This window comes from Acanthisitta chloris, unplaced genomic scaffold, assembly GCF_000695815.1.
Source record: "Acanthisitta chloris isolate BGI_N310 unplaced genomic scaffold, ASM69581v1 scaffold8068, whole genome shotgun sequence".
NCBI lineage: Eukaryota > Metazoa > Chordata > Aves > Passeriformes > Acanthisittidae > Acanthisitta > Acanthisitta chloris.
In genome coordinates, this window is record NW_008685294.1 from 27,963 (window position 1) to 39,011 (window position 11,049).

Consider the following 11,049-nt stretch of genomic DNA (forward strand, 5'->3'; position numbering starts at 1 on the left):
TCTGACATCCAGCGCACATCAGTCAGAGGCACTGCTCTCTGCTTAGCAGTCTCTGCAGCCAATCCATATGGAACGTGCTTTGAAGGAAATCAAGGTAAAACTGAATCCTCTATCAAAGATTTGTTCAATGAAGGAGCAAAGATGAAACTCCACAAAATTCACTAACACATACTTGGCAGGTATTAGGAATACACACTGAATGCTTCTTACATATCCTTTACAAATCCTTCACCTTGCATACTCCTTATACAAAATAGAGTAATAATTAATGAGGAAAAATGGGTAATGAGGGGCAAAATAATTAAGGCTTTTCTGTAATTAAAGACTCTGCATTTTCTGTAGAATCTTTGAGTAATATCTATATCATAAGTAATAAAATTACTAATTTAAGTCACATAATGCAGGGCTGGAATAAAGCAAGACTTTTTCCCCTCGTTGCAATTTTAACAGAATTCATATGTTTGTTTCTCAAGAGTTGAGTGAGTTTGTTTCCTGAACATTTTATGTTTCTTGATGGTCAGTTACATTCCACAGAAGAATGAGCCTGCTAAGCAGAAACGTGTGGCAATTCCAAGAACTTAGAATCTCTGAAAAAAATCCTCAAGCCCTAGAGATTGTCAAGATATTTGTCCACCATTTTTTTTGCCTGCTACATCCACCTTTATAGATTTTTTTCTGCATATTTCCTCTCTGCCTCCTCCTGTAGATCTGTTAAGATACAAGACCTCTAACTTGACTCTTGAAAGAAGTCGTGTCTTTGTTCTTTTCAGTGGTTTAATACAACAAATTTAGCAGTAGGGAGGACAGGAGGAAGAGACTGACAATTCTTCATAAGGGAGTGAAAGATAAATCTCCAATAATGTTCTTACATTCCTGTTGGCCCTGCCCTGAGGTGTTTTCTGCTGTTATTAAATTCTGAGGAAAGTCAGTAACTCTCACCTCAGCTACTGCCTTTGTACTAATATCCACCAGTGTTTCTGAAGAGTTCAGCCAGAAGATTCCTGAAGTTCTGTTAGGCTTGTGTGCTAAGAGAAGGGGCACAGAACCATAAATGCCTATTTTGTCATGTATCTTGTGGCCGAAGATATCCAAATTATAAAGCCGGTAGGCATCACCATCACTAGGACAAACAAACAAACAGATGTGTTTGTTGCATGTAAGCATCCTGCACTAGGCCAATGCTAACTCTATTGCCATTCCACTAAACTCAGTGCACACTCAGTGAGCACTCTGTATTATGGCCTTTTGCTTAGCATCCAGAGCTGAAATGTGGACAGCTTTGGTCCTCATTATCTGAATCAAACCAGATTTTTGCTCCCAGTGTGACCATTGTTCATTTGCTCTAAATCCTAAAATGTGATTTCTGAACTCCCCCATCCTCCCATGGAGCTGCTCTTTTATGAGTTTTGCTAAAACATGACCAATCCTACAATTCAGAAAAAAACTGCATGGAAACAGAAGGAGCCATTCATGAAATTGCAGAATGGAAAGGGAAAGCAGAACAACTTGCTCTGCATGGATAGGGACTACAATTCAGTTTGCTAATATCATTAAACTAAAATATACATTATATGACATACGTAACTTAAGCTGTTGCCTCCATTGTCTGTTATTAAGACAGTGTGATAGCTCTTCTATACAATAAAAAAGATGCTGCTTTCACAAGCAATCTGCCACCTTTACCTGGTGTTTTTGAGAAGAAGTGTTTCTGCGTGTTGTGGTATTCCATAAACGTGGTCAAATCCATGTAAAGAGAAGTCCATGCCTACAGAACTAGGACCTGCGGAAATAACATGAAAAGAGAACATATTCCATTCTCAGGCTTATCTGAAAGCAACAGAGCAGAGCAACCTAACTGGATGAAAAAAAGAAAGTGGGTTTTAACGGTTCAATAATTAACTCTTTCATACTTCCTTTCAACTTCACTTCCATTATTACTTCTGTTCTATAGAGATTTTAGATAGCTTTTATGGTACTTAATCTGATTTTGAACTTCTTAAGAAGATAAAATTAATCACTTTCACAGAAAAAAACCCCACCAAACACACGTAATTGTGGGTCACTTCTTCATTCTGTAGTGAAACTGTTTCAAATTATCTCCTGTTTATAACCCAGTACCTATAAGCCAAACCTTTCAGCACAGTGGACTGCAGAATCTGAGCTGCCTGTTACCCACTGCTCTTCTCTAGCGTCTCAGCCAGGGAAGTAGCAAGTGCAAGAGTATCTTGACAGTGAACTGAAGAAGTTTCTGTCACCAAATGGATGCACTTTCAGACTTCACTCTCCCTACTGCAGCTGCTAGGTAGTGCTGGTTGTTATAAAAGTCTGCATGATAGCAGTAATAGACAAAGCTACCCAACCTAACTGATATGGAACACAACGGGACAGACAGTAGATAGTCATATATTTTGGTAATTAGTAATTTAAATTGTATTTGAACTACTGCTATCCTGTGTCTACAACCTTATCCCTTAAGACTGCTCAGTATTTCCTTTTGTAATCCCTGCTTAAAAAGAACTTATTTGTGCCAATTATTAATGCTTAGATATAACAATTTCTGATATGTCATGAGAATAAACTACAGGTGAAATCAATGTTATATACTGATACTAAAAAAACCCCCAGAAAATAAGTAGGAAATAATGTATTATATAAATTATATACATATACAGTCAGGTCAATGCAGATAGCAACATGCTGTGCCAGTGAGTTGACAAAATGGGTCACATTTAATGTGTTCCTTCCTGAACAGAAATCTAATGAATATTTGCAATACTTTTGTCAAGTTTGTTACCCATCACTGATTTCTGATTAAAAGAAAGTTAAGGGCAAGTTAAAAGCAGGAGCAATACACTGATAAACATTAAGCAGCTAAACAGAAAGCAGACAGAAATATGAATAAACACAGGTATATACAAAGCAGTAAAGCTGTTTTCAGAAACAGACTGAGACTTACCATGAGCTTTGATGTCTAAGAAACTGCCAAACTCCTCTTGCCAGAGACCCAGATCATCTTGTTTTTCCTGCATAAACAGAAACAGCCAAGCTCAGAAAATGCAATTATTCATGCTGTATTTCTAAGAAAAATGTTTATTCACATGAGATTTATACATTGTTAACTGCTTTTTTTTCCCATATATGGTTAATATGAGTAAATCTGAAACACAATTCAGATTCTGCTGCAGGAATTTACACTGAAGAACTGAAATGCACACATTGCACACATGCATTCTGCTACAGCATGAAAGTACTGAGGTCTTGGATAGAATCATAGAATGAAAGAATTGCCCATGTTGGAAGGGACCTCAAAAGATCATCTGGTCCAAACTTTAACATCAGAGGGGGCTTAGATGAGATTATCTAGCACCCTGTCCAAATATATCTTCAAAATTTCCAGTGATGGGGACTCTACCATGTCCCTGGGAAGGTTGCTCCAGTGAGTGACTGATCTCACTGTAATAATGTGTTTCTTCTGGATGCTGAACACATTCATGAAATGCAAATACTGCATGGACGGAACCCTGGAACCAAACAAGAAAACCCATACAAACAGAAACCAAACCACTCCCATGAATAGTAAAGGTCAGACAACAAATAAAACTCTCCAGATACTCTGGAGTACTACGTGTGTAACTGATACTTTCAGCCTCCTTTGAATTTGGAGCCTTGTGCCCTGTCATTCATTGTCTTAGAGTTCCCACTTTTTGCAATGTCTTTCCTAGTTTTCTTTTCTATATTCATTGCAGAGTAAGCAGACACGGCCTCTTACAGCTGAGTGACTTTCCTGGCAGAGCTCAGACCTAAGTATGCTGAAGGCAGCATAGCTCCTGCCATTTTAACAGGATAGTGGAGTAAGCAGCCATCTGCTCTACAGGAGGCTAAAATTATAACACGGACATAACTCACTCTCCTGGGAAAACTGGTATGTGCCTTTATGCACTGCCAGAACACTTTTTTTCAGAGAGAATCTTACTTCTGTATTAAGCCTGAATGTATGCAGAGGCATAATTTTTGACTTAGAAAACAGGTCTCATTCTTTCGAAATTCTCTTTGCAATGAACAGGGAATATCACCACAGAACTCCCTTTTACATATCTACTGCAAAACAAATAAGAGATCAAAAGAGAAGGAAAGAGATGGAGAAAAATTGTGTTAGATCTACCTGACTGACGCCTTCTACAGACTTAGTAAAACACATAAACCTTCATTTAACAATGAATATGCAAAATATCTCAATATGACATCCCAGGTCCTTTTTGAATTTCACTGGAAAGTGGTTAGACTACATTTGTAAACATAGTACTGAGACAAATGAACATGTGATTTTAATTCTCTTTTTTAACAAAATATTCATGCTGGAACCTGACTGACGCCTTCTACAGACTTAGTAAAACACATAAACCTTCATTTAACAATGAATATGCAAAATATCTCAATATGACATCCCAGGTCCTTTTTGAATTTCACTGGAAAGTGGTTAGACTACATTTGTAAACATAGTACTGAGACAAATGAACATGTGATTTTAATTCTCTTTTTTAACAAAATATTCATGCTGGAGTTGCAGTAAGCCTGCATTACCTTGGAGTAATCACTTGCTGCCTCCTCATTTTGTGCTGTAGGTTTTCTAGTGAAAACAAATACATAGAAATAATCAGTTTATTTTTGATGTAAGCAAAGATTTCAAACAAGAATCAAATAACAATACACATTGCTTTATACATTACGTAAGAGTTTTGGTGCTCAGCTGTTCTGAAAATTGATGCCATAGTTGAGAGCTTTAACTTGCCAATCATTTTAATATTCAAGGCCTTAAAATAACCTTCATTCTACATTTGAGTTAACTTCTTGGCCTTCTGTGTTTACTTCTGTCTGCATCAGCATTTTACCTGCCCAGAAAATCCTCACTTCTTTATCATTCTGTTAAGGGCTCTCTGTTAATCAGAATTTTTGAAATAATGCTCTATAGGATAGACATTTGTTATGCTTTTTCTAGTCATGACGTGTCCTGCATTGTGGTTTCTCATCCTTCCAGCACTTTGCAGTGTGATTGACCTGTAAAATCTTGCCTGCTATATGGCACATTTTAAGTTGAACAAAACTTGACTTCAAGAGCTTATAGGGTGAATAAAACTTATGTAGAGTAAGTGTGGTGATAAAAGAGATGAAACAGTAACCTCACCATACCACGCTCACTCACTCCCAAGAAAGACAAGGGGTGCCAGAATACTTTAGCATTTTACACAACTGGCCATTAAATGAGGTTAACATTTTACACATGGCTGTTGCAAGGGATTAAAACAGTCTGCAACTAATACATTTAGAATTTCTTTTTTAAAACTTCAGCAGGTACTTACTGTACCTCTGAAGTAAGGACAGATTTCAATGCATAAGAGCTTTTGGAAATTGAAATTCCATAGAATTGTTTATCTTCAGCTACAGCACAACCAGTACATAGAATGATGCTTAGGCAGATACTGTACCTATCACTGGGAGGTGGTTGTAGGTGCTCAAAATATAACAAGCCATTGGAATTCATGCTCAGAACAGTCTCACCCTTGGACTGCAGCTCCACCCGGAAGGGATTTGCTGTGACTTGAAGTTTGTAGTCCTCATTAGCACTTGACAGTGCCAAAATACTTGCCTCCTTGTGGGATATGAACAGGCTGGCCAATGAAAAGCAAGAATAGATTCATATACATCAGCAGCACATGAAATCCAGTATAACTAAATAACAATTTGAAACAAAAGAAGGGCTGAGAATATCTGCATACATTACAAAAACCTCAAGGTTAATGTTAAGGCAAAGAATGCCAGAAATACATGCTGTACCCAAGGTTCACTGCTACAGGACTGCTATGAGAACTACCCAGAGCTTGCATTCCTTTCACATTAACAGGTAATGCCCTAGGTAAACACGATGCATTCTAACAAGTAGGCTATTTTCAGATTGGGTCAAATAGCCTCAGGTTTCTTATGTGTATGACAGAATTTTCTCCTATGAATTTAACACGAATTTTTGAAAGTAAATTAACTGCATGCATTTTTATTTTCTCTTCCTGTGACAACTTTGTATAGTAGAGAGACAATTGTACCATAGCATTAATGAGGGAGAAAGGAAAACACTTACAAATGAAGCTGTTTAAGTTACTAAGGTGCTAAATCATCTTCCCATCACTTACCTCTCGGTGGTAGGTTCCTTTATAAGAACATCTGGAACTTTGTATCTTGGTCTGAGAGGAGATGCCTCATCAATTCTAAGCCTGAAAATATTGCCTTTTATTTCATAAATTTCTACTTGTAGATGAACCTGGGAGCAAACAAACAGATACACTGGTAGGGACAAAAAATACCAACTTGTTTTTCAGCACAACATCACCAAACACAGTCTAGAAAAAAACCCCATGCCTGCTTTCTTTAGCCTTGATGAGTAAAAATCATCATCCATATGAATTTACATCAGCTAACTCTACTTCACCTCTTTGAAGAAGCAACGTTTTTTAAGTGAACTCTTATCTTCAGGTCTCTCATATCTAGTATTTTGCAGCTCTCCCCACAAGCAGCATGGAAAAGAGCAGTAGCATGCACTAATCTCAAAGTTGGCACAATTTTACTACTATGCTGTCAACATAAGAGTGGTGTAATACTGAGATGTGGATGTTTTGCAAGAACATCAGTGCTCTGTGTTCACTAGTATTCACAAGTATCCACAGCTCTGACATTGAACAACTGACACCTAAAGAAAATGTGCTAATACTGCCCTATCCACTGTAACTTGCTATTTATAGTTCAGGGATCTGGAAAGCCACTCCATTCTAGCTTACACAAAACTACTCACTTTTCTTCCACAGAAGATCCTGATGCCACAAGTCTCTTTTTTTCTATTTATTTTTTTTATTCCCTTCTTAATCTCTCCTCCTATGACAGACAAAACTGCTGAATAATTTTAGCCTGATATCTTTACATCGAAGCCAATCAGCCCTGCTCTTTTCAAAGGCATGCAAGCATGCAAAGAACCATAACACCAGAAGAAAAGCAGGCAAGAGAGAAAAGATTGATTTAGAGTTCCAGGTACTGCTTACCAGGAAATATTTTACATTATGATATCTTTGCATAAAGATAGTCTAGGAAGCCACAGAGACTTCAGTCTTTCAAATTCCTTAAAATCTAAACAGAAAACATGCTCCTTTTTCTGTGCTGACTACAAAGAAGGTTGGGATTAACAAGAGAGGCAGAAAATACTTTTATGCACAGTATCTACATAGTGTGATGCTTAGAGCATGGAAACAATCTGTAGTGCCATAATCTGAGGATGGTTGAGGTTGCCTATTCCCTGTGTGAATGTGCTAGCTGCTGTGCAGTTAAAGTAGAAAAATAGAAGATACTCCTCTTCCTGTTTGTCATTGCAAAGATGTTAAACTCAGACAGTGACTTATTTTTCCTAAAAAACTGGCTCCCAGCAAACACAGAGAAATACAAAGGCATGGTTAGGAGGTGCTGGAATGTAGGTCCTCCTACTCCATTACAGAAAAAGAATTTATTATTTTGAAATAGTGGAGAAAATTCTGAATTAAAAACATTTTCCAGCTAAAAAGATTTTTATTTATATTTTTCATAAAGTCATTAAAGATTTTTTTAAGGTTTTTTTTAAAAAGATTTTAAAAATACATCTTCTCCTTGCACAGCCTCAAGCTACCAAATAAATACTGACCAGTAAAGGACATATTTAGACTGATAGTTTGCATTGTATCTTAAATATCTACCACTGAAGAATCTCAAACCCTGCAAATACTATCAGTCGTGTTGACAATATTCACTATTCTTTCTGTAAGCACCCTCTTATGCTAGGTGGGATCTCACCTTATTCTCCTCATGAATAATTTGGAATTTGACATTCTCATCACTTAATGTGACTGAATCCAACAATGCTCTATACAAGGACTTTCCAGGATGTAGACGTTTCTGACGCCTGTCAAGACAGAAAATTATTTTTGGTCACCCTAATTCTTGTAGCTTATATCACACAGAGGGACACAATACTGTTAGAAATGTTTACTTAATAATGTTGTCTCGGATTTTTTCGAATACAATTAACAGCACTTCAAGTCAAGGAGAAAAGTAAGGATGTCGTTCTGAGCACACACACGTTTATGAATGAGATGTTGGAGGGTTTTGGTCACCCATCATCATTCTACAGGTGTTTTAAAAAAACAATGGTCTTAATTCAAGTGTCCAATTAAATTCTTAGCTGTGCAGTTACATTATTGTTCATTGATCCCAGAAATTTCAGCCGAATAATCTGTTTTACATTTTCTGTCATATGTCCCCACAACTCCCCAGCTTCTACATTCTGAGGTGATGAAGCAGAACTTGTTTGTAATTTGTAACCTCCTGAATAGGTACTGAGGATATTGTTTTTCAACAAGTCTGCTGATTACAGAGTTTTGACTACAGCTTTTGGCCCTTTTAGGACAGAGACCCTGAAACACAGGCTCTTTTAACTGTTTGTATAATGCTCCTTGCCAAGCCCAGGGTCCATGAACTATTTGAAGATACATGTCTTGTGGCTACCCTAAAGAGAAGGCTCTTCGCTAGTAAATTGACTTTATTTCCTTGCAAAGAGAAGCACAAATGCAAGCAATCAGTTCAAGGATCTATTTTAAAAGCAGAGTAAAGGCAAGATCTGATGCTTGCCAATGTGTAGCAAACTCTTTCTGAGAAATTAGAGGTGTTACGTTAAATGGTGACAAGTTGGTGTGAAAAGGAGCCATGCTCCCACTGGGAAAATGCTTATTTGGGGTTTTCTCTCCCTGCAGAACAGAAATGAATACATGAAACTAACCCAGTGCATCAGTGGCTAATTGGTATAACACTGGGCAATCGTTCCTTTCACTTAGGCAATGCAGGATAGAAGACCATGGAGGATGGGAAGAAATAAAAGGTGGAGGAGAGGTATCACAGTTAGAAACAGGATGAGAAGGATCACTTAACATAAGGTTAGCTTTAAGAGACTAGTGAGCTAGAATTTAGATTTGATTCTGAATTCTGGCCAAGTTACTTGCTTAACAGGACTGTAATCCTGTGTGCTATTGTCCCAGACTAATGGTTTCTATGGAGTGTTCTGATGTTTTGAACTACAGATAATTAAAGAAAATCCACATCAAGAAAACAACCTGCATCTGAGTGTACGTATAGTTAAAATATTGCTCTTTTATCTCTTGGGCTTTGTCAGATGAGAGGACTGATTCTTTTGAATTTTAATAGAAGACATTTTGGATGTAAGATTACACCTTTTAGAATATGCTGATTATTGCTCACTGACAGGGGAGTGGAATGCTTACTGTCAAAGACAAATTCTGAAAGTAGCAGACTTGCTGTGATTAAAAATCAATGTGTAACTACTTCCTGTATCTTTCAATATTACCAGTTTACTAGTTTAGATATAACCACCACTCTACATTACAACTGTCCTTACCTGTAAAAAGCAATCTGGTTGCATTTCTTAAAAGTGCTTTTGTCCACAGCCTCATCTTGGACACTAGAAAGAGCAAATAAAGTGTTTAAATGTGTCCACCAAACACCTGCTGAATGATCAGATGATGGGAGACTTCTTCAAGAAGGGTCAGGATTAAAGACAGTGCAGACAACTCTGGTCCAGCATCAAATGTGTTGGACTTTGAACTCCCATATTCAAAGAATGGGAAGAATTTCTTACACATTTAGTTCCACGCTGAACCACTTTGTCCTAAACTTTCATAATTTTGACAAACAATTGAATTTGTGACTAAGAGAGCTGAATTCCTGGGAGTTTGCATTTTGCAGCCAGACCTCTCCCTGCAATCATTACTGTTAATTATTATAGTCCAGTAATAAGAATGGAGGAACAGGCAGGAGTGGCAGGAAAAAAAGAGTCTGCACCCTTCTGCTCTTCTACCTTCAGTGGGACTGACAAGGCAGGGAGGCTTCTGATGGCCCTGCTGACAGCTCTGTGTTATCGCTAGGCTTGAGGTAACATTGTAACCTATTAGATAACAGAAAATTTCAGGCTTGCCTGAAAAAAATGGGTTGCCAGTAGTGTCTATCATCAAAATACTTCCCAGATCATTCTGAGTTCAGACACACACAGAAGAGAATAAGGCATTAGTTCTGGCAGACAAAGCACTAATGCTTATAAAATTACATTATTACATGATTAATTACATACATGCAACATATAAAATGCAGATGGGAGCCATGAGGACTCAGTCACAATTACAACTCCTGGATTATTACTGGAGATATCACAGTATTCATATATTTAGACAACTTAACTCTTCCCATTTTTAACTCCTCCATTGCCAGACTGAGGAAGTTGGGGCTGTTCAGCTTGGAGAAGAGAAGGTTGCAGGGAGACCTCACAGCAACCTTCCAGCATCTGAAGGAGCTACAGGGTAGCCGGAGAGGGACTCTTTGTCAGAAACTGGAGTAATATGACAAGGGGTACCGGATTTAAACTGAAGGAGGGAAAATTTAGCCTAGATATTAGGAAAAACCTTTTTACTATGAGGGTGTTGAGATACCGGCACAGGTTGCCCAGGGAGGCTGTGGCTGCCCCAACCCTGGTGGTGTTCAAAGCCAGGTTGGATGAGGCCTCGAGCAACCTGGCCTAGTGGGAGGTGTCCCTGCCCATGGCAGGGGACTAGATGAAGTGTAAGGTCCATTCCAACTCCTGAAATCCTATGATTCTGTGTTTATTGATTACATACATGCAACACATAAAATGCAGATGGCAGCTATGAAGACACAGTCACAACCACAAGTCCTGGATTATTACTGGAGATATCACAGTAACCATATAGACAACTCTTCCCGTTTTCGCCTGCAGACACATAGGTACTTTCCGTCGTTGCAGCAGGTCCGTGGGGCTCTGTTGCCGCATTTAACACCCTCCACGCTGCCTTCCAGCGGCGCAGCTTGCACCACCCAGCCGCGCTGCTCGTTCCGTGCCGCGGGACGCTGTGCCCGGGCAGGGCGGTGAGGCCGGGACTGCACGGGCTGGGGCAGCCACCG

The 11,049-nt window shown here is 38.5% G+C and overlaps 1 protein-coding gene across 1 annotated transcript in view; it reads right to left on the reverse strand.

Moving 5' to 3' along the window:
• The window catches only part of LOC103806978 (neutral alpha-glucosidase C-like), a gene marked incomplete at its 5' end in the record, with an annotated part of 23,001 nt that extends 13,391 nt beyond the window's left edge, over nucleotides 1-9,610 (reverse strand). Inside the window, 10 exon segments of the mRNA XM_009079693.1 lie at nucleotides 1-2; nucleotides 5-77; nucleotides 940-1,120; nucleotides 1,684-1,780; nucleotides 2,957-3,023; nucleotides 4,582-4,627; nucleotides 5,484-5,666; nucleotides 6,183-6,310; nucleotides 7,861-7,969; nucleotides 9,476-9,610. The exon segment at nucleotides 1-2 is cut by the window's left edge and continues 67 nt beyond it. Coding sequence (XP_009077941.1) covers nucleotides 1-2; nucleotides 5-77; nucleotides 940-1,120; nucleotides 1,684-1,780; nucleotides 2,957-3,023; nucleotides 4,582-4,627; nucleotides 5,484-5,666; nucleotides 6,183-6,310; nucleotides 7,861-7,969; nucleotides 9,476-9,610 — 1,021 coding nt within the window.
• Nucleotides 9,611-11,049: the final 1,439 nt, after the last annotated feature.